The sequence below is a fragment of the Syngnathus floridae genome, chromosome 17 (genome assembly GCF_059516105.1).
Source record: "Syngnathus floridae isolate MCC-2025c chromosome 17, RoL_Sflo_1.0, whole genome shotgun sequence".
Taxonomy (NCBI): domain Eukaryota; kingdom Metazoa; phylum Chordata; class Actinopteri; order Syngnathiformes; family Syngnathidae; genus Syngnathus; species Syngnathus floridae.
The window spans coordinates 6748449-6772339 of NC_142429.1; the positions used below are offsets into that span (position 1 = coordinate 6748449).

General features: G+C 46.2%; 1 protein-coding gene across 10 annotated transcripts in view; it reads left to right on the top strand.

Annotated features, from left to right (window-relative positions):
- The window catches only part of adgrl1a (adhesion G protein-coupled receptor L1a), a 124835-nt gene that overhangs the window by 75450 nt on the left and 25494 nt on the right, over positions 1-23891 (top strand). For 8 of the 10 annotated variants that reach the window (XM_088357302.1, XM_088357296.1, XM_088357292.1 and 5 more), the window contains 3 exons: positions 2902-3048; positions 16011-16224; positions 17400-17509. In XM_088357302.1, coding sequence (XP_088213428.1) covers positions 2979-3048; positions 16011-16224; positions 17400-17509 — 394 coding nt within the window. In that variant the 5' untranslated portion in view covers positions 2902-2978. Of the gene's footprint in view, positions 1-2901; positions 3049-16010; positions 16225-17399; positions 17510-18463; positions 18643-23110; positions 23352-23891 lie in introns of those variants that run through there. The other 2 variants (XM_088357300.1, XM_088357301.1) reach the window with 2 other exon arrangements.

Consider the following 23891-nt stretch of genomic DNA (forward strand, 5'->3'; position numbering starts at 1 on the left):
AAACATTCGGGGTGACCGCCGGGCTAATCTGTCGTCTATTTCCTAAACAAATGCGTTTCCACGTTTTCGTTCCACTTGCCACTTTGCCTCCCTCCGGTCTTCGTTCACGCCGAGACAGAGCTGGTCTTGAAATGTGTTGAGATGCTGGCAGGCTTTGTGTGCGCGACGTCTTTGGCACCCCTAAGTTGTGAAACCCAAACTGCAATCAGCAGCAGTGCGCAGGAGAAATGACTGACACACTCTTGATTTCTTTTTTTTAGCGCCTAGCGTCGTTTGCTTTTGTCCACGCAGCGTGTCCGTCCGTCTCTCCGTAGCTCAAAGACCCCAAGCCGAACTTCACCAGCTTTTCCTCATTGTTCAGCAAAACGCTTCGACGCGAGCCCTTTGTTCCTTTTCCATTCGCGTCGGGTAATGTTCCGAAAAGCTTCTTCTTTTTTTGTGTGATGGGAAAATGGCCCTCGTCAGCCGCCCTGCATTAAGAGACACCCTGTTCTGGATGGAAAGCAAACTGATCTTAATGATCGCGGTGATTATCAAAATGATCCAGCGCAAGAGGATAATGAGGCTATTTGCTTTGGATCAAGGCCACCCGCAAATGAAGAGCGGCTGGCGGGCGGGCGGGCGGCGGGAAAAAAGATAACGCCGGCCGGTCGCCGATGCCACTGACACTTTCCGTCTCCTCGCCTGCGAACGTTCCCGATGGCGGCGTGAAATCGCTCATCTTGCGGCCAGTGCTCTCGTGGGGACGTCGTGTTTTCTGCTCTATTAAAATAGCGCCGCATGCATTCTGGGGCCAAAGGTCAGTGTGCGGCCTCGGGCTCATTGTATCTCGCTACATTGGAAGTTGGTACAGATGCACACAGACGTAGGCTGCTTTTTTTAATCTCCTTTGAGACTTGTTTTTCCTATACAATAAAGTAAATCATTTGATTGATAAAATATTCATATAATTATATTTCATATTATATCATTATTTATATAATTATATTATAATTTCCTATAAAATAAAATATAAAAAATCATTTAGTCGATTCAATTTTCAAACCCAGTTTAAAGTGCACTAAAATGGTATTTTCCGCCAGAAGAAAACATTTTTCCAGAATGCTTTTCACCGAAACAAATCTCCCCCGGTTCATTTGTCCGAGAAAAACACTTCCTGAGCTCATTTGTTGCTGGCTTTCTTGCGTTTGCTATTAACTGGGCTTGCCCTCCTTTTCTCTGCTTTCCTCATCCTGTCGCACCGTTATTTCCCGCAATCCGTCATTCCTTCCTACTACATTAAAAGCGCACCTTGCTCACTTTCCTGCTTTTTTGGGTCACAAAATAGAAACCATTTTTCCACCTCGCACTTTTCCCTCCATCGCTGTCATTATGACCTCCCTCCCTACTCTCCTCATCTACTGAGGCCACAGGAGAGCTATTGTCCAAAGGTACAGACTGAAGCAGTTACCAAAGGGAGGGGGGGGAAGACTGATTTTTCTTATTAAGAGCTCAAAAGTTTAAGAGAGGAAAAGAAACAAGGGGCCTTGGCTCGACGGGGTACGGCCGATTTCTGAGCGTTAAATTGCAGAGACCGCCATCCTCGGGCACATCTATTACCAGTTATTACTGTCTCTTTACTCTTGTTTTTCCTCTTGTCTTCACTCCCTCCGGGCTTGTCCTTTTCTTTCGGCCGCTGGTCAACCTCACCGCCGACACAAACACCTGATTTAAAGCCAGAACACACGTCGAGTACGTTCGGAAAGATGCAGCTTCCGTCTGCCGTTTTTTTCCCCCTTCCTCGCCCTCTTCATTGCATCGGTGCTCGTCGCCGGCACACTAATCCGCCCGACGACACCCAGCAGGTCGCAGCTTTGGGCCGGGCAGTGCCACCGGGGAGATGGGTAAATATCAGAGAAGGTCAGCGCCAGGAGGGGTGCGAGGAAGAGGAAGAGGAGGGAAAGCCAAATGAGGGATGATGAAGGGACTCGTTGAGCGCATGGCAACTTGAAACCAAATAAAACCGGCTAATTCCCGAAAATATTGAAGGTCTTTTCTGTCGGCTATTTTAGTTATTGAGTTCCGCGAAGACAAATTGTGCATCAAATTTGCGCGTTATTACTAGAATTGCAAATTGTCTTCACTTTTAATATCTTTGTTTTTTAAATATTTGACCAGTTTTTACTCGTCCGATTTGAAAACGAGGTATTTGTCAGTTTGTTTTGTAGCTTTTACTGGATATAATATGAGGTGCTCATACATTTATTTGGGTTGACAGTCTTAAAGAAGCTATGACTACAATGCGGCCCGCCAAAAAAATGAGTTTGACACCCTTGATGTACACAGTATACTTGTATTAACAATTTATAAAGATGTCGGTGGCGACCATGAAATAAACAGGATCGAGGTTGGCGGGGATGAAAGCATTCCTCCGAAATCCGTCCAATCCAGAAAAGACGAGCGGCGCAGACGGTGGCGGCGAGCTCAGCAGGAGCGAGTCTCGGCACTCACGTCTCGACTGTTTACGCTCTTTAAGCCCCCAGAGGGCCGGAGCGGGCTTTACTGTCAAAAATCAAGAGCTAAAGTTCCAGATTGTGCTTTATTTCATTAGTCAAATGAGATGTGCGAGTCCTGCGGCACTTCCGACTCACACACACACAGACACACACAATGAGTATTTTTCATAGCGCACATGTTGAATATGGCCGCATTAATGGCCCCGCGACATATGTCGCATGTCTGATTCAATCGAGCATCCAATCGTAGCGGAGTGACGAACCGCTCGTGGTGACAGCTGTCGCCGCGGCGGGCCGCACGCCGCCGCCGCCTCCATCTCCATCAATCTACCTGAGCGTCGCGGCTACGCCACGCCGAGCTGTAAACCAACAACGCTGACATATTCTGTTGTCTCTTCCCTTTTAGGTTGTCCCCCAGAGAGGGTGTAAGCTGAGCCCGCCCATCGCCTTCCGCCGCACCCCCTTCACCGACCGCCATCCATCATGGCTCTCGCAGTCTGGATTTGGTTGACGTGCGCCGTGGCTCTCAGCAACGTCGCGCCGTCCTCTCAAGGTACCTCAGAACGATTAACGGTTAATACGGAAGCAGATATCAGTTGCCGTACCAAGACTGACCTGTGGGCGGCGGTCATGTTGCTGTAATACACAGCAAAGAAGAAAAAGTAGATTTAAAGGAAGCTAGGCTAAATGTTAGCTTATACATGAGTACATTTGTGTGCTTTGACATCACTTCACAATAACTCATATTTTCACTCTCAACACAAAGCAAAAGAAAATTGGACCCAGATTGTAACTTTCAAAACTAACCGGCTAATTAGGGCACGCCAAAGTACATTAAAGAGGAATAATACGTTTTTTTTATACTTGTGTGTTTATATCGCTAATTTGTTCAAAGCCACAACTTCAGAACTGTGTGGCAGACAGGCTGGTACAATCGCAAAAAAAAAAAACCTTTGGAGTCTTCTTCACAGCGCTGGCTAGCTAAGCTTGTGGGGGCTTGTGTTACATTTTGGCTGTGTTCCACAATGTTTATGTGAGGCTTCCAAAAAAATGTCACTTGAATTTCTTCAATGAGGACCATGTTTTTTTTGTCCTCATGAATGGATTTTTTTTCCCCCCCTTCCTTGACGTAACGGACATATTGCAAAGATGACAATGCCAGGATTCATCAGGCTCAAATTATGAAAGAGAGACATACTTTTTTCAGTCTGGGCCATAACCACATTCGGATGTTTTTGGGATTGGTCCAACACAACCCGACATCAATCAGATATTGGCCCAAAAATGAAAGAGAATCTTGATGAAAATGAATCGTGTGACACGCCAAGGCAAATGAATGCTGTAATCAAGGCGAATAGTGGCTGAATCAAAGGATGTCATTTTTTTACTCGCCTCCTGTCGGACAGCATACTGTACATTCAATATTGTTTATTTATAAACTGTAAGCCGCATAATTCGTTGCTTCCTTGACCCATTGCGACTCGCCCCGCCATGCGTTCAGACGAAGGTTATCGCAAACGAGCATGTAATATTTACATGTGAGCCGCGCCGTATAGTTTGTAAGCGTATCGACTTGCTGACCATGCTAGAAAGCAAACGTGGTGCAAGCTTGTGGAGGGAGGGGGGGTGGGGGGTCTACGTGTGAATGTCAAAAACGTTTGCCGACGAGTCGGAGCGTGGCCGAGGTAGAGGAGCGCAATCCGTGCGTGTAATGATAGCAGATGCGCAGCTCATCGCGTGCCCTGCACCGTAATGCAATTTCATTTCATGATTGTGTGACTGCGGAAGAGCATTTTTCTTCATGTTTATTATTTTTAGTTCATTGCAGCCGTGTCTTGATGAGAAAAGGAGTGTACAGCAAAACAGTTTTTGCTTCATTTTAATGGAAGTCGTGCTGCTCCTTCTGGTATTTGTCACATATCTAAAATCCCCAACGATAATTAACCGATTGACTTCCAGCCAATTCCCATCCTCCCCATGATTTTGTATTCACCAGTAAAAAATCCCATTGAGCGAGATGCTTTTTCAAATTTTCAGGTTTTACATTCTAATCATTTCAAAATGCATTCCACATCCTTCCCGCATTTTTGAGACCAGCTGCACTTTCTAATGTGTGTGTGAGTGTACGCGATGCTTTTTCACGCCTGGCAGCAGGTGACCCGGTTAGGCAGCGTGACGCTGGAGGAGGAGGAGGAGGAGTCGGAGGGGCTGCTGGGTGTCCTGCTAGTGGCCTGACACACAGACGGCAGCTCACCATCTGCTGCAACGCTCCCAGTCAGCGCCGTGCCAACTAGCCTCTGGGTGACGGACATTTAGCAAGCCGAGGGGGCGTTGGGGGGAGGGATGGGGGGTTCGGTCGCCATGGTGCGATGCCAGTTGATGAAGCCGTAGCGGAGTGGGGCCGGGATGTAAATATTTGTTGTTTGTGCTTGTGTCAGCGGCGCGATTAGCATTCCCCGCCGTGTTAGTTGACCACCAAGTCGAGTAGCAGCCGCTTTGTTTTGGTTCTGCTCCTTTTGTGGCGTTACACACGTTCGCCCTCTGTCACATTTGCCCTTTGGCGCTGTTTTGTTCTGCAGTGGAAGCTCATTAACAGAGTGCTTGGATTTCCGTATGTGACGTACGTTGAATTCTTTCATTCTAGATGCCCAACAATAAAATCTTCAACAGAAAATGTTTACAATTATGGAAAATGGACTTTAGAGAGCTGTGCATACAAATAGTTGCGTGTCTGGAGTGGCTGCCCACTCATCAAGTGTGAAATTAACAAACTTTGGGAATCTTTTGTTCTTTGCTTATTTCTGAAATTGTGAAAATGCCAGCCGTTGTCCACTTTGACCCTTTAGTTACATAACATTGCGATTATTTATATAAAATCTGCGCCTACGCCAAGTTTTTTTTTGCTGTGCGTGACTTGGCAGCTAGGTGAAGATAGAGAACTAATTTCAAGTGATGGCTATAATCCGAAACTCGACTGAGAGGTAAGCAGAGCTGCGCTGATTTTAATTGGCTGCGAAAAGGGTGATCTGTTTTTGGCAGTAGGGTAGGAACTTCATCTTTGTTATTTTCTACACTATCAATATGCTATGATGTCCTTTTATTTAGAATAGGCGTGGAACTGAAAACCTTTTAATCCAATGCATCAAATTATGCTAGCAAGTGATGGCGCGCGTATACCGCAGCGGCTAGCGAGGTCATACGTCTTGCCTGTCCATATGCAGCGCATTTGAGAGGGTACAAGGCATCCGGCTATGCGAGCCGACCCCTCAGACAGCATTAATAATGCATTCCTAATCAATTCAACGTGTACCCAGGCCTGAGGCGCTAGCGCAAATCTTTTCTCCACGCTAATGGACTCCGGCACACGTGTATGTAAAAAGATCCACGCTCGCCCCCGCAGCACCGTGCTGCTCATTTGGGCCGCACAGTTTTAATTAATTTATTTAATTTCCTTTTATTGCCATGACCCGAGGATCGGGAGGAGAGAGGAGGAAGAACAACAGAGATGGAATTTAGCCGAATAGGCCTTTTTGTGATGTGATGAGAACCTTTTAAGACGGCTAATGAGAACCTATTTCGGAGGCGGCAGGTTCATTGCACTTGGCTTCACCGTATAATGCGCACGCCTGCCCCTCTTGTCTCTTTAAACCTAATATTATAGCCGATTATCATTCGATAATATGGGGGTAACTCAAGCGTGACCGTGATCGGCATTTTGCTTTCAGATCAATTCAATTTGAAATAAAAAAATAATCAAACTAGCGTCTTTTTTTATATTTAATAACAAGAAACAAACAGTAAAGTTGTGTGCGGCCTAAGTGCAAGCTAGCTCCCTCCAACCTGCCCCACAAGCGTCCTAACAGAATGACACGTTACCTGACAAATGTGGAACGTTCCATCGATTGTTCATGACGTCAAGTCCCCCAAACGCACACCAACCTCCCTCTGAAAGTCCATTAGGCCGGCCTAATGCGGCAAACATGGCAGGCCCGCCGCGGCGTATGTGATGGAGCCCCCCCGACGCCCCAGCTTTCATTTAGCACGCCGCTAACCTCGCCGCGGCGCGCGCCGCCGTGCGCCATTTCACGGCGGTGGCAGCACGGCCATTATAAGGCTATTTGTAAGTCATTTCACCACATAATGCTTGTGACATGTTTCAATTTGCAAATGCGCTCACGTAGCCTCATGCGTCTTACTTGTGTTCCACGCTAGGGCGGGAGCTGGCTTACTAGTTTAATCTCGTATAATATAAGCGTCCTCCCCTTCTGGTCCCTGTGTTTTTTTTTTCTTTCTTTCAATTACATTTTCTGTTATTCATGTGCGCCCGCATTCTATCTATGATATATAGACTCACTAGACACTTGATTAGCTACACTTGCACAGGCCTACGGGATGACGGCATCAAAATCATGCTGTACATAAACCGACCATATTATTAGACACAACTCTACAATAGTAAATATACATTTCATCCCCTGCGCAATATGTACGACTTACAATTTGGAACCAAATTAAAAACACGCAAGTGACTTATGTGCCAAATTCTCAAGCATAATGGCATGTGACTATTAAGGGGTAAATGGTTAACAAAATAGCAGTGCTAGCTAAGATGCTAAGTTAGCATTAGCTCTGTGAACAAGCCGACGTTCGCTTCAGTTGCTATAGCAATAGCGCGACGTATTTAATGTAGTGTTACTCTAACATTAAGAGTCACCCGTTTGTAGTTTCAGTTTTTGGAATGTAGAAACAATTTAAAAACTAGTAGAAGTGAGAAATGTACCTGTTGATTTGCTAATTCCAGGTAGCATCTAAATCCCCTCAGGTCCATTTGCTCACCTTTTGTTTTATTTTTATTTGTTGCTTGGTTATACAGTTTTCAGTGATTTCATTTTTTTTTTTTAATTGCTGTGTCCCTCCAAGTCAGACATTTCTATACATGGCAATCCACAACCACATCTGTGGCCTTCACTTCAGTATAGAAATATACAGAAAAGTGAAAGTCTAAACAACATCCGTTACTGTAGCGATCGGATACTATTGAAATTACAATTGCACCGACTCTCTTAATTCATAACACAATTGATTTCCTGGCAGCCGAGTAAATAACATTAAGAGTGGCGACACCGCTAACCCCGCTATTGTTATAGTTTCTGTAGATTTCATAAAGCGCTAAGTGATGGCGCCGCATGGCCTTCATATTTTTGTTCTTTGTACATTTGCGTCACTTTTAGTTGTCGACATCTTTTGAGTAAATGTATACACGCACGCTTACTTTCATCAGTTCCGAATGCACTTCACAACTCTTAAGGCGGCGCGCTCGTTAAAAGCGCCGCCGTCTGATAGAAGACTCGACCTTCCCCGGCGCACTTTCAAATTTCAAAAAAGCCTTTGTTTGCACATCATATATTCAGCGTAGCGCACCATGTAGAAAGTGTTACACATATGTACATCTCCCTATTTTCAACTGGCACTAACAAAGAGGCACTTAAGTTTTATTTTAATATCCGTGCTAATGTGTGTAAATGACAACTTGGCGTGGGAATAATGTATAGCTGTGCATATGTTTATGACTGACTTGACTTTAGCATATAAAAAGAAGGTAAACATCGCAGTACAAAGAAGTTACTTAGAATAGTTATGCATTAGATTGGTTGTTACTGCAAAAAAAAAAGGCTCAAATATATTCAAGTAGCTTGTTAGCGGTGTCACTGGTTGTCAACAACTGGAGGATCCTCTAGAAGCAAACATTTTGAGTTAAATTGGACACGGCACACTCATAATTAATTTTACAAGTTAATATTTACCTTTCTTGTGTTGTTAAAATTTCGAATGCCTCCTGGGTGTCAGATGAACCAATTCTGAACCGCAAAATCAATGCCAACGTTTGCTGAACGTTTGAAGCTCGCTGAAACATTGAGACGTTTGTTTGCTTTGTGTCTGTATGTATTATTAAATGAGCAGGCTTTCGTTTGACTACTTTATTTATTCATTTATTTGGCGCTGTTCAAGTTTGAGGCACCTCGGGCTGCCAAATTTGTTATCTCCAGTTCCCGGTTGTCTCGTACTCTTATTAGCAAGAGCGGCGGCATTCTGGTCTCTTCTTGGATGATGTATCCATTTTTTCTTTTCTCACCTCGGTCGTGACTACGTGATGATGTGACAGCTCTCGCGCAAAACACTTTCCTGTCGCCCTGTCCTCACCTTCCGGCGCTTTGCCGTAAACGCACGTCTCTCACAGTTGTCGGAGGTCCGACGCACGTGTTTTTCGCCGTCACTTACTCGCGGCCCCCGCTCCGTGCGGGGGCTTTCAAAGTCCTGGGCCGAGAGCGGCGGATCACACGGCGGGCCCGTGCTTGCCAAAGGTTAATGGACGGCCTTTGAACATGAATCGCGAGTCGGGGGAGGCGGCGGCGGCGGAGGAGCCGCGTCCTTTTTTGAAGATGACACTCTGCTCTCCCGTGGTCCCACGTTTGTGTATGCTTCTATTTTTTTTTTGGTTTCTGTGTTTGCGGTATCAACGCGTAGCAATGTTTGTGTGTTTTGATGTTTGTGTTTGGATGTATGTTGGCTCGTGCACATTGATTCAAACACTTCAAACATGGCTCGTACAAAAAGCCTGCCGGGCTGTTTGTGCTGTTGTGTGATATTTGAACACATTTACACGTGACTAGATACTACGACTACGTAGCATGCCAATCGTTGCTCTAAATTTTCTGGCACTAAGTAAATTCTCTTTTTAAAAATGCCTGGCATTGAAAGATGTTGCATGGATAGACTGAACTGATAGAAACATGTGGCGGACGCATCAAAAGAACCAGGCAGTTAAGTGTGAAGGTATTAATGGATTTTCTTCCGAGTCAAATTTAATCAGGCATTTAGTTTTAAGTGAAGAAAACAGGGTTAAGTAAGACGGCAAGCAAAGATGGGAGCGTTCAACAAGCGTTATACTGCTAAGTGTCTTTTATCGGTGCCAGCGTAAATTTGAGGTCAGAAGCGCGGCGGCCATTACTGCACAATCAAGTCGCATCCATATTGCAAAAAGGGATCGGCTTGCTGGTAGACACCCGACTGCGGGAGGCCAAATATTAGCACGGTTAAGGCTTTGGCCCGCTGCCGTCTAAGGAGGTTAATTAAGTGTCTAATGCGGAGGCAGGCCCGAGCTTTGACACTCATCTTCCCTAACAGGTCTCTGGATACGATTTGCAACTCTTCGGAATGCGCGGGCATTTTTCTGACAAGGAGCCTCACCCTCGCTCGCCTCCACACTTTGCCTCTCGGCTGCTGGCTTCTCTTCTCTCCGACCCGCTCTTGACTTTCACACTAGCACGTCTCGCTCAGGCAGAGGTCGCTCGTTGCGAGCTGGATCTACTCGGTTACTTAAGTCACGTTTGAATCGATATCGAGTTGAATCTAATGTTTGGCTCCTCCCTTCAGGTTCTGACCCACTGGAGTTTGAAGCCCACAGGGAGGTTGTTAAGGCCCTTGTTTTGATTCCTCCCTGAAGTTGACAATAGGAAAGAAAATGTACAGTAGCAAAGTTAACCAGGCTTGATTATTTCTTCGTTACCGCTAGCGTTGTCGATGTGTGATGCAAGTCGCCAGTAGCATAGCTTCTCTCTCCCTTGGGGGAAAATATTTTACAGCTCATACATGGATGGGCTGATTTTTATTTTGAGGCTAAGTCTTCTCCCCTCCCCTCCTGGAGTTCTTTTTTTTATTTTTTTTTATTGCATAATTAGGCACCAGAGCTAGCGATGAAGTGCTTTGACAGTATGAGCACGTCCCGTCTCGCCTCGCTCCTCAACTGTGTGTGTGTGTTGGCATCCCAGTGGCTGTCTTAATCTCCCCCGCCATGCCTGCTAGGTCTCCCTAAAGCAAAGTTTGTCAACAAGCGGGAGTTCTGGAGGTCGAATCCGGATGAGTTTTTTTTTGGGCTGTTTGCCTATGAGACTATGTTTTGGTATTTTTTGCAAATTTGAGACAGTACTTGTTTATGTCCTTTCCAATTGGGGCTTGTTTGATTCTCCCTTGACTGATGTAATGTCATGGATTGCTCTGTAATGCCGTTTATTTGGCGAGGATGTTATTCGAGCCTGTCTTGTGATCACATTTCATCATTGTCAGTATTTTTTTTGTGTGTGTCTTCTGACCCTGGTAAGGAGAAGGCGGCTGGTGAGTCGCCTACACGATCACTCCTCATCTCGTCTCAGTTGGCTATCCGAGAATTAGCTTGTAGATGGTATGGACAAAAGTATTGGGACACCTCCGAATCAATTCAAGAGAGTGAATTTAGAAATGTGTTTCTTAATGTATGTGGATATCAAAAAGATGCCTCTGGACTTCTTTTTGTAGAGCTCATGCACCTGAAATTCCAGAGAAGAAATTTACATTCTGTAACAGAACAAGGTAGAGAGAGAGATAGAGAGAAAGAAAATCTTCTTAGCTCGCTGACTGACAGTTTTGGCTGTCACTGCAGCCTTCGTGAGAGCTGTCACTGCTTCCTTTTGTATCGTTTTGAAGGCGCTAGGCAGCACGAAGCCGTGTCTCACTAAGGTGCCGATTGAACAGATTTGGCATGATGGATACAAGAAGAACCATGACCGCAACCCTGTCCAAAACTGGGCAGAAATCCCCACTCCAAAAGCAATAGTGGTTAAAACTACAAAATGGAGCACTGACTCCGTATTTTCTTGCATTTTCTCATCAGCGGCTGTCCCAATACTTTTGCCCACATCATGTAGCTCGCCTTTAGGTTTGTCTCGGGATGTCGCAGCCCTTCAACTCGAAGGCGATTGCGCGAATGTGGCAGTCGTAGCCGCGGCCGGCGTTGACAGGCCGAGCTCTAGCGACTCATTAGGCTAACTTAGCGCGCTAAGTGAGTGGCGAAGATCCGAGCCCGCTAAACTGATGAATTGCCAGAGACGCTTCTCGGCTGCGTCGGGATCCCCCCCCACCCCCATCGCTGTCCCCCGTGAATGCAGGATGAGTTGTGTTCCTGGCCGGCATGGAGGCCAGTCGAAGGACAAAGAAGATAGAAGACAAAGCGGGACTTTGACTTCCGCAATTTCCCGGCACATTTTCGGTTTGACTTTTCTTTGGCTCTATGCTTGAGTGCAATGCTAATGAGCAGCATTAAGAGATAAGTGCTGGAGCAGACAGGAGGTCTTAGCGTGGCTCGTCACATTACGGGTCCAGAAAGCCAACAAGTTGGCGGGCGAGCGCCACAAGTCGGATGTCCTGATGAAAACACGCCACCCGTGACATTCCTCGTTTATTAATAATTTACAGTGTGATGATTTTCTTTTATTAAACTAAGTGCTTTTCAGGGACTAGATTGAATTAATCACATTTCACTTCATGGACAGCTATTGACCAGATATGTGTTTCTAGACATGTTCAGGGGTTCTGCACAGGTTGTCAGAAATGTCAACGCTAACATCCCACCGTCAGATTTGGGCGGGGGGAAAAAATTGGACAAATCCCAAAAGCTGAAGCTTCCAAAACGTCCAAAAAAGCTGACAGCTCCGCGTGGATACGGCGGGATCAAGTTGTGCACCGCATGTGAAATAGTTCTCTGGGAATGTCAAGGGGAATTTAGCCGGACTGGGAAAAACTTCCGTAACTTTTATTATTATGACAGTTTGGATGTGTATTTACGTAGCATAATTTAAGATGAACGTTGTGGAAATTTGCCACCTGAATTGAAACCAATGGGGAGGATGAATCAGTGTTTACCAATGTCCCAACTTGTGTTTACATGGTTTTGTATTGTTTGCATCTGACTTGTTTCTTGTGTCCAGTAAAACCAAGTAGCTCTTTCGCCGCATTATTTGATCTGCCGTGTAAATGCAGCCTTTTGTTGAAGACGGAACTTTTTATCCTTCCTTTTCATTGTGCGTCGAGCGGCGTTAATGGCTAAGAGTCCTCGTCTTGCCGGCGCATTGAGTCTGGCGCAACAAAAGAGAAGCGGCCGCCGAGTGTCGAATAGATGGAAAAAAAAAGAGCAAGCTCGAGAGGGAGGGGATGGAAAAGAAAAATTCTTGTCAGACCGTCCAAACATCCATTCACCCTCAGGCATTAATTACTGTGCGAGGATAATGATTCAAATCCAATCATCTTTCTCTCTTGCTCTTAATTTGTAGCTTCCATTATAAAAGCAAGCACTTCAGCCCCACGCGCCCGTCGCCCTGGAGTAATACCGGGCGTGCCGTGCTCCATCCCGATCAGCCCATAGAATCAGAGAATTTGAGTTTAACACCAAGAATCACCTCCAAAAATTCACCTGGTACTGCCATCATGCCCACGTTAACTCGTTCACTGCCGTGATGCTAGCATGTGGGAAGTTGGACGGAGAGTGTGTAGGGGTATGACCGAAACAAATGTATTGAAATGAGAATTGAGATTCACTACCATAGGAGATGAGTCATAATCTCATCGAGAGATTAGACGCAGCCATACATACGGCTTCTGCTGAGGACGACATTTTGTCATCCGGTTGTTGTGACACGCGCGACTCAATGCTGAATGCGTGTGTGTGTTTGTGTTTGCGCTAGCTGGCCGCGGCGACCCTGAAAGCGTAATGGATTCCCGCGCAGTGAAGGACAATCGTAGCTCATGGCCGGTCCAAACTCATCCTTTGCTCATCTCGTCTCAGCTCAGTTCCTCTCCAGCGAGGCCTCCAGCCATCTGGCTGCATGCACACGCTTCCTCACACACAGCCATGCACACATCAGTAAAGTTGTACTCCATTCAAACGCAAATGCAAAGTACAGCCTGATGTGCTGATGTCAGCGCAAAAAAAAAAACTTCCCAACTTTGTGAGTTTCAGCAGCGAATGACTTCAAAAGTAATAATGGCTGTAATCTTGTCGTGCACTCACAATCTAATGAGACCCCATGCAACTGCCCCAAATCAGCCCCCCGGCAAGCACTAACAGTCCTGAAAATGTCCTTTTCAATGGTTATCCAACTTTTTCAAATAAGAACCACCTAAAAATTCCAACTCTTGTAAGAAAAAAAATAATATTGACGAAAACCGCACTGCCCAAGTCAGATGGCGTAAGCATAAAAAAAAAATAGCTTGGCAACTAAGCCTCTCACATCTGCTTCCGATTGGAACCTATTTGGACCAATTCCCCAGTTGCAGTCTGGCCAAGTATTAAGCCTGGATATTGCCCAAAATGGCTACTTCAGACCAAAATGGCCGACTTCCTGTTCAATTTCAAGTAAGGGCTCTTGAGATATTTTCATGGGTCCGGTCATGATGGACTTGTCCACCCAGTTTAGTGACGATCTGTAGAATTGCTGTCAGGTGTATTCGGGCATGTTGAGCCCCCCAAAATGCAAATCAGAAGACAAAATACCACCACAATATTAGGAACAACCTCAAACAATGAACATAGTTCCTTTGTGATAATATTTTGAAATTGATTGTGCAAGTGTCCCTAATGCTGTGACCTGCGAGCAGCAGCACTAATGATAAATTACCTGAAGCAACTAATGGCTTTGTCTTCATTCATGCCATTCTGTATGAAATTAGAACGTGGCCTCGGTGTGTGACAAAGTAAACACTTGAGCGTCAAAACGGGATGATAGACGGCGCCGTGCAGGCGCGCAGATATTAAGCCAAAAGTAATTACACAAAGACAAGAAGATAAGCATATGCGGCAGTAATGAAGCAACCCGCTATCAATCACAAACAGCGCAGGAATTTTTTCTTTTTATTTCTTTTTTTTACCGACCCAGTAATGTAATAGAAAGAAATTTTGCCAACCCTTGTCATAGTTAGCAATTGCGCTTCAAGATTGTTATGCAATGCCGAAAAAACAAAATTTCCCTCCAGTGCGTGCAGAGTTCTCGTATGAGTGGGATCACTCACCTATGCCCCGCCCCCCGTCTTCCATTGACTCTCTCAGTGTGAGCTTCTAATCATTGTCCAGCTGCGGTGTGCTTTCACCACGGGCTTGTTAAGAGAACAAGGCCACACACTGACATCGAACGCCGCTGTGCACTCTACCGTGTGTGTGTGTGTGTGTGTGTCTCACAAAGTGTTTTTGCACTCTTTTGGTTGTTTTTTTTGCATTCACATAGGGATGGTTGTTATTTTGCCTCGCCTGCTGTTTGCATCTCTGCGCCTTTAATGAGTATGCGTTTTTGCATCTCGGTCTTTGTGATTTGGCGCTGCATGCTGGCGAGGCAGAAAAGATACCGTGTGTGTGTGTGTGTGTGTGGGTGTGAGTCATTCAGCCCTGATGGGAGTTAGTTACACAACTCCCCCACCTCCACACACACACACACACACCCCGCCGCATCAATGGGTGGCATTTAGAAATACGAGCAAGTCAATTGGCAGTGAATCATGTAGCACACGGCTACGGAGCACGTGGGGGAAGGGGGGGGGGGGGGGGCGGGGCGGAGTGACTGATGTCGACATTGACCCAAATGGGCACTGTGCCAGTACAATCTGAGGTGGCAAAAGCACTCACACTCCAACTTAAGCGCAGAGAGTCCGTAACGAAATTCTCGTTCTGCCAGTCTAACAAGTCTGGTTAGTTCAGCACCATGGACAGCGACTCAAGCTGGCATTGACAGGATATCTCTGATCGGCGGCGCACTGGCACAATTTTGATACATTTCACTTTTTTGGCATATTTAGAGAAGACCTGTATTTGTGTGTTTTTATTTTTATTTTTTTTTATTCGAGAGAGGCGGTGTCAAGGTGTGCGGTGGAGGAGTGTGCTGGAGAGACAACAAGTAACTCTCCAAGCACCTCTCCAAGCCCTCATTCATGCCTCTCAGCCTAGCTGGCCGATTAACCCAACGCACCCCCCTGCTCCCTGCTGGCTCCACACCGAAGCCCCTCACTCGCTCGCCGACCACCGCGCATGTCAAATAGCTGCAACCAAACACGCACAGAGCAGAAACAAAAGTGCAGACTGACAATTTGATTTTTACCATCCTTCCCGTCTGCGTTTCTGACACGAGGTTCCAGCGCAGGACCCCCTGCCTCCTCCCCCGCCGTGAGCTCCGAGTGTAGGAGTCTGTTAACATTTGACACTGTCACAGTTTGTCTCACAAGAGTCCCGCCTGCCAGTACGCGATCACAAGCAGAGCGCCAGTTTTTGTGTGCATGTCAAATTATTAAGCCTTGGAGATCCAACCATCCAAGTGTTTGTGTAGGAATTAAACTCATAATTAAATAATAATAATATTGGCTTTCCTAGCATGACTTATGCTAGCCGTGGTCAGCTTGCTACCTGACTCATGTCGCTAAGTGATAGCTTAGCCGCCACCCTATTGTGGATGAGCTCCATAGATATCCCTAAAGTTCATTTATTTTCACTTGGCTATGCTTTAGTATCTCCTTTATGTGCTCCAAGAGGATAAGAACCCAGGTCGACACCTCACCTCATATTTACAGCGTGGCCCGGTAGTAAAGCGTCTCCTTTAAGAGAATCAAGGTCTGTCGATTTATCAATAATTTTTACTCCCCCTCCCGCCATCTTTCCCCATCCAGCGCTAAGCCGGTCGATGATGCCCTTTGGCTTGATGCGCCGAGAACTGGCGTGCGAAGGCTACCCCATCGAGCTGCGCTGCCCGGGGAGCGACGTCATCATGATCGAGACGGCCAACTACGGACGCACGGACGACAAGATCTGCGACGCCGACCCCTTCCAGATGGAGAACGTGCAGTGTTACCTGCCCGACGCCGTTAAGATCATGTCACAAAGGTCCGTCTGCACCGTGTTCATATACACTCACAGGCCACTTCATTAGGTACACCTTCACATTCATTTACATCAATAATCAGTATCAGAGCGATATGGCCTTTTTAGGTGTTGAGTACTTGAGGAAGCTGCCGATACCAGTTTCCGGTACAGCTAACTTAAGGCAAAGAAAATCCTTACATTAATACCTCTTCGGCAGGAGTTGATTCCTAACTAACTAGCTTGTTAGCTAGACAGTTAAGTCCTCTTTGGCAGGAGTTGATGTGTAACTAGCTAGATAGTTAGCTGCCTAGAAAGGAGAGGTACTTGGTGTAAAAAGTTTGCGAACCACTGACCTTGAATATCTTACATGTCTGCTTTGAGCCGTTTGATTCAATCCTCTGTGAGCAAATCACTCAAGTCAGCATCCTTGTGCAAATGTGTCTTGCTACGAATGCACATATATATATATATTTTTTTTTTCTATTGTAGTTTCAAGTGCCTTTGTAAGACTTCTCGCCGATGCTCTCTGCGTTTGCGTTCCGCACCCGCTTCCTCTGAGCCGGGCTCGGATCAATGCGAAGCCTCTCCCCGCTATCCATCACGCATGTAATGGAGGCGCGAGGGTGGGGGGGTGGGCTGGGGTGTAAAGGTAAGCTCTCTCTCTGAGGAAAAAAACGAGCGGGCAAAGCAAGGAGAACTAGCACTAAACATGACGGCGAGATGGTGTGAATGCACCGGAGGTTTAGGAGACAACACGGCAGAAATGCTTAAACACGGGATTATGTGTGCGTGTGTGTGAGAAGGCATGAAGCCGTGCGCTTTAGACGGAGGTGTCGTGTGCATACGAATGGTTCCCCCCCTCTCTCTCCCCCTCCCCGTTCACATGCGGCGAGGAGTGTTTGCCTTCGTCCTTCCATGTTCTCTCACCTCTAATTGCTCCCACTCACGATGCCCCACGAGAGGGAGGCTCTGACGTCACTCCCCCCCTCCCATCTGGTGCGGCTGTCACATGATCTTGTCCAGTGTGAAAGTGCTTCCTCCCCTCATCTTCCTATCATCTTTTTTGGGACACAGGTGTTGCACTCTAGTTGTTTACAATTGCTGTTATGTATTTATTTAATTTATTATTATTATTATTATTTCACTGTTCCTGCTTTTTCTATTCAGTTTTATCATTCCTCTCTTCTCCCATCCAGGTGTAACAACCGCACTCAGTGTGTGGTGGTGGCCGGGTCCGACGTGTTCCCAGACCCCTGCCCCGGCACCTACAAGTACTTGGAGATCCAATACGAGTGCGTCCCCTACAGTGAGTACACTCGCTTTTTCACAAGCGTTTCACAAGAGCATCCCGCTTGAGTTTCCCACCCCCCCACCGCCCCCTTTGCCGCTCTTGCGCCAACCCTTCAAAGTCCTCATGATGCTCAGACACGCGCATTGTGTGGATGGGGCACACAAAACACACCAACACACACACACACGCTGTAAAAGGTTTCGCACTCATTCTACAGCCATCGGCTCAAACAAGAATTATTTTTAATGTGAATGGCTGTATAAGTCTTGTTTCTTTAAAAAAGTTATTTTGAACTCTAAGGTACAGAAGAACCTCAAGTTACAAACTTAATTGGTTCCGAGTTTAATTTGAAATTTTCCTAAATTGAGGTAATGCTTGCCTATTCTTTGACATTCCACATAAAAAAGCAAAATCTGCAAAACAGTAGATAAATACTAAAGAGCAAAGCAAACCAGTAATTCATATTTTTGGGGACCGAAAAAGTAGTTATTTTATTCATTATACTATTTTTTTTTAATTAATCAATCAATTAATCGATTATTGAATTTTTATTCTACCAAATAAAAAAAAATCCATCTCGGGCCCTAGTTTAGAGTTTTATTTTTCTCAATGTGGATCAAGATGACAGGAAAAAGAAAATATGTTGACTGCAAGACATTTTCTCGTGTCATCTAAGAGCCGCTTTGCTGTTGTGCTAATTTCCCAATCAAAACAAGAACTGAAAAGGCAGGAGGGAACACTAACACAAACACGCCATACGACAGCACACCGTCACTTAACGTCGCCATGGAAACACCCCATCACACACACACACGCACATATCTTTTTTTTTTTTTTTTGCATAGACAGGCAAAAGGATTTATAGGCTTTGTGTTGAACCTCCCTCATGTGAAAATGTGCTCTAACACACACTTTGGTGTTACTCTACTCAATCGATCCCTCCACTATGCAGGATCGCCTGACGGCGGGGGGGAGGAGCCTCGGCCCGGATGTGTGGGTGCAAGTGGTGTTAAAGTGAGGGGTGGTTTGGGAGTCGGTCGGGTTGTCTGTTTTTTTTATTCCCCCCCTCAGGTGCCAGCGAAGCATGAGGATGACGCCGCTAACCTCCTTGGCTTTCTTCTACTCCCTCCTCATGGCCTCACTCTCAGGTCTCCGCTCAATTTCATTAGTGCTCGCCTACCCTGTTTATCCTCCGAGCTCCTCAAATCCGACCTCCCCCCCGCCCCGCCCTCATCATTCTTCCATTCCAAACGCTCCCTCTATCGGCGTACTCTCTCTTCTCTTTCTTCTTTGCAGGTGAAAAGCTTTCAGGGAGGCTCAAAGAAACTCAGGGAGTTGCAAGCGCTTCTTTTATGCCCCGCCCCTTCCTCTGCTCACTGCTTTCGCACCTTTCAGTTTACCTTGTGAGGGAATGATAGAGCGGCCGCCGATAAGAAAACGTGTTTTCATGCTTGGGAAGTGTAAATGTCCTCTCCAGTGTCCTCCGCCCCTCGCGCTCTTCTCCTGTGATGTTGTGCAACACAAAACAGAAAAGTCCGTTTTTTGATCGCTGGATTTGTCGTTGTCGGGCTGCGTTCAAGGCAGCTGGGGAATATTTTTGCCGATCCACACAAACTTCGGTGGATGTGTCTAGCATAACGGGATGTGCAAAAAAAGTCCAGGAGTTGAACAGGAAGGCCGCCATTTTGGTTTGGAGCAGCCATCTTGGGCAAATTCCCATAATCTTACTGTGATAAGATCCTACTCGGGTCCACTAACCATATTTTTTCTGTATTGTTTTTTTTTGAGCGCATTCTCAGATCTTTCAAAGAGGTCGCAGAAACGCGCCTAGCTTTGTTGTACTCGACTTCCCGTCTTTGTGCATGCTCACCTTGTCCTCTTCCCGCCGGCTGGCTGCTTGTTCTATTGCCGTAAAGCAATCAAGCGGATAATTAAAGAGCTGCTGACTTGCATTTTTTTTTTTTTGCTCCTTGCATTCTGGGTTGTCAGGGCGAAGAGAAGAAAGAAAAAAAAGGAGACAAACTTTGTCGATTGAATCTGAAGAACGGCACGGCTTAGAAAATTGGAAGCTGATCCCCTTCTGTGATGAGAGGTCTGTCTGGAATGAGAACGAGGAGTCAATTACTCCCGTCCTCGAACAAAAAAAAACAAAAAAAAAAACAGACCAAACCTGATCTGACTCGCGCATTCCGAAGCGCTCATCCCAAACACTTCAAGTCGGTCACCCGCCACTCAACTCGGTCACTTTTAATTACCAGCGAGGGGGAGGGGCAACGAGCGGCTCCTTTCCGTTCTGCCTCAGCAGAGATTTGTCAAGATTAATTGAATTTGCTGCTTCTAATCGCTCCGGTGTTGCCCTCGTCGTTCACTCACCGTCTGGCAAACGCTTTTTGTTTTGGTGACTCATGTCGGCGAGATGTTTACCAGTCACCTGAAAACGGGGACGTGACAGCAGGAAATGACACGCGCATCTCTGACAGGACACGCTTGTTTAGTTGCCGTGCGATCGCCTCGACAACACCAGCTGTGTGAGCCTAATTACCGATAAGACTGTTTCACACAAAACTATTTCGATTTCTTTTGCATGTTTGACCGAGCGGCAGGTGTGATGAATACGGAAGCATTCATGAAATTGTCCATTTGTGAATTGCATTGCTTAGCGATATTGAACACAATCATTTCAAGCCTGACAGACCTTTTAATTATTTAACCACAATGGCTTTTCCATTTAATAGCATTATTATTGACATTGAACCTTAACCACACAGAAAGTGACTGTCGTCCCAAAACTTTTGCCCACCTTTGTCGGTCTCGGTATCACGCTACTGTAAACGCTCCCGCGTTCCATTAAGACATCGCCGATCAATCGGTGTGTTGCTACCGCTGCGCCATTAACACACACGTACACAAAGTCAAAGTAAATCTCCCTCACGAGAGGTCGCCACCTGTCCTCCCCGCCGCCCCGGAGCGCGGCACTTCATCATTATCGATCCCCCCTCCCACCCCCCAGCACCTCGCTCTCCGGTGGGGCTATCCGCTGCGGCCGGGTCCGAGCCATTAGACCATTTCACCGGCTGTGATTTATCTTGTTAATATGCATCCAGTTAGCCGCGGTTTTAAAAGTGTCTACACGAGCTTTAAAAGTGGTGGATCGCCACTCGGCCTCACACTGTCCAACCTTTATGTTCATATTTGCATCCGTACATCGATTGTGGCCCGAATACAAAAAGGCTAGAATAGGGACTAATAACCTGGGGAGCGGTCTTATATAGCCACGGCAACAGTAATATTGTTCTTTGCGGAGGATAAAGAAGATGTGCCTGTGAGTTATATTACTGCACTACTGTTTCATGTTTAAATATCCTTTGATGAAAGGGTTAGGGAAAAAATTTTGTCTGACGATTTGGTAGTCCAATGAAGATTTTTTTTTTTTTTTTTTTAACTATTGCCTACAGCGTCGTCATTAAGCTACAATCGTACCGATCCAACTCACTTGACATTAAAAGAGGCTGTGGGTGGCCCCTGACCCACGACCCCTCCCCCACTCCACTTTCGGCTCTAATACGACACATTTTCAACAAACTGTATTAATTAGCATTTAAGTATCGTCTTTCGATGTTTGTGCGAATGAGACGCTTTTGTTAAGCAGCGAGAGGCTGAAGAAACTGGAGAGGACACATAAGGGCGGCACAATGTGTGTGCCCGTGTGCTTGTGTGTTTTGCTGTTGCTCATTAGAGTAGGAGTAATTGATAGGCTTGTAGAAAGCATTGAGCAGAGTGATTAAGGAGAGCGAGGGCCGCGGCTTATTTCTCAAAAGGGCTCTGAAAAGACGAGGAAGCCCGAAGCAATCACACAAGCGACCGAGGTGGCCTTAAACTCGCCTGGTGTCTATCGTGAATAGTCTGCATCCTTGTCCTCAGGTAGCCACATGTGCTGAATCTCTCTCTGTGTGCTCTCCGTCTTCTTCTGTTTTTTCTCCTCAGGACGAGCGGCAGGAAAGAAAATCAAGTAAACAGACGTCTATCACCTCTTCTACCCTTTTCTTCTTTGCAGCCTTTTTTTCTTTTTTTCCCTCTTTGGACAACATGCCACCTTCACTCCATGATTGAAATCATTTAGAAAGATTTTAGTTGGGTGGAAAAAAACATAGGTGATAATAGTATTGATGATGATAATAATAATGATAATAATAACAATGATAATAATACTAATTTAGCATCAATATTGAAGCACAGCTATTATAACCAGGTTCTTGCTACCGCTAACTTCCTAGTTATTACCCTTTGTTGGATGAAAATCCCTACACAACATCAAATACTAGCTGAACCAAATTCTTAGCATAAAATGCTATCCTACTTTTTAGCCCCAACTGAGTGAGCCCCTTTGAGTGCCTCTTGGGGGAAAAAGATGAGCTAGCGCCAATATGGAACTGAAAATGAGTCAAGTTGACATCAAGCAGTACACTTCAGTGAATCCAGCACACAAATGTTTCCCAGATTTGGTCGCTTTTCATGTTCATCCTCCAACTTGAACTTGTTTCATTGTTCAGCCCAAAATATGCAATTCGGCGTTTTTCACTTTATTCCCCAATGGCGACCCCCGACCGTTTACTGGGAACCCAAACGATTTTCGGTGTTCCGTTGCACCCCGAGTGGAGACAACAAACATATTGACAGGCTTAGCCTTCCAAATGGATTGTTCCCCGGCCGAGCCGGCCCGTATTGTTCGGTGTCAGCTCGCTCGATGTATGCTGCGACGAGCGTGACCTCACCCCTCGCCCGTAACGTTTAATAGAAAAGGAGCGATTGCGCTGCCATCAAGGGAGTAATTGAGAGCCAGTGTGGTGGCTGACACTTTTACTCGTCACGCCTCCGAATGTGGAAAGCCCGCACCCCGGAGCGGCATTATGCCGGCTTTCTTCATTTCGAGCTCAATGGATAAAGATGGCCTCCGATAATGGCCGCCATTAATGGCATACAATACAGAGACCCCAGTATACTAGTGGGGTCTCTGTATTGTGGGTGGAAGGAGACCCCTCAGTCATGCCCTTCCCTTTTTTTTAATTTGCCCTCGCTTGTTTGTTCTCCTCTGTGACGAGCCAGCAATGTTTAGGTGAGCCAAAGATGAGGCGCTCGTGTTTTCTTTGGCGCCGCTTTGGCGTGTCGCACGCCCGCCAAAAAGCACCGCTGCTTTTATATGAGTGAGAGAGGTGGGAAGGGGGTTGGGGGTGGGGGGGTCATCGATGTCGACGCCAACTGTACTTGGAGAGAGTGAAAAGGATTCCATCTCCACCTGTACAATCAGCCGGGCTCTGTCTCGTCTTTCCTATTAATATAGAATTATATTGTACATTCAATTTAATAATATTTTTTTAAGCAACTAAAAATGTGCCCATCCCTGATCTTGCATTTCCATTTCTTCTTCATTCTTTTTTCCTGTCTTCTTTTGCCTCCACAGCTGAAGAGGACGTCGAGGTGGATTGTTTTTCTCTCCAGCAGGTCCTACAGGCGCCGGCCCTTCGGGGAGGGGTGTGGCAAAAGCAGAGGGTTGGAGGTCGGGTCGAGAGTGTGTTGTGGGGGGGCTCGACATTATTGATGAAGTTGAACTGAATTTCCAAGCTAGCTCAGGCAATTTCTTCCCCTTCTCCTCATATTTCCGTCGCCTTGAGAAGCTAAAAGACAGACAAGATAAGTTAGATGAGAGAAAGGCCAGCCTTTTTTTTAATCTCTCTTTTCCCTCCCCCGCTCCTTTCGTTCTCCTTTCCCTCCCTCTCTCTCTCTCCCTCCGCTGTCTGTCTATTTTTATCTCTCTGTCTCCCTCTTTTTTCCGACGCTTGAATAGAAGTGGATCAAAAAGGTAACGACCGCTATGAACATAACAACCACAGCTCGCCCCTTCCTCCTCCTCCCCCCCCTCCCCTCCCCCATAATCCTTCCTACAACCCAGCACCTTGTGTTGTGTGCTCATGACGTCCAGATCCTCCTCCCCACCCCTTCCGCCGTCTTCTTCTTTCCGTCTCTCTGGAGTTTATAACCAAAAAGTCTAAAATCCTTCTAGATGTCTACGTGATGGCAGCGAGCTGAAAATCGCACACACTCTCTTGGCCCCCTTTCAAAATAATCAATGAGAGATAAACTGGACATGGGTTCATTTTTTTTCCCCTCTAATGAAAGCACTCGCACTGAATCATCTCATTCCCACATGCCAACGACGTCCGTTTTTTTTTTTCTACTCTGGAAATAAAAAGACATTTGTCTCATTTTGTTTGTCCAAGTAACCGGGCTAAGCTAGTTCCCATCTCCAGGTTCATCATGATCACCTCTCGTCCGTCATCACCTTTCTTTTTCCTCTCATCTTTCCTTGGTCGGTTTATCTCTCAGACCGTCGGCCGTTCAA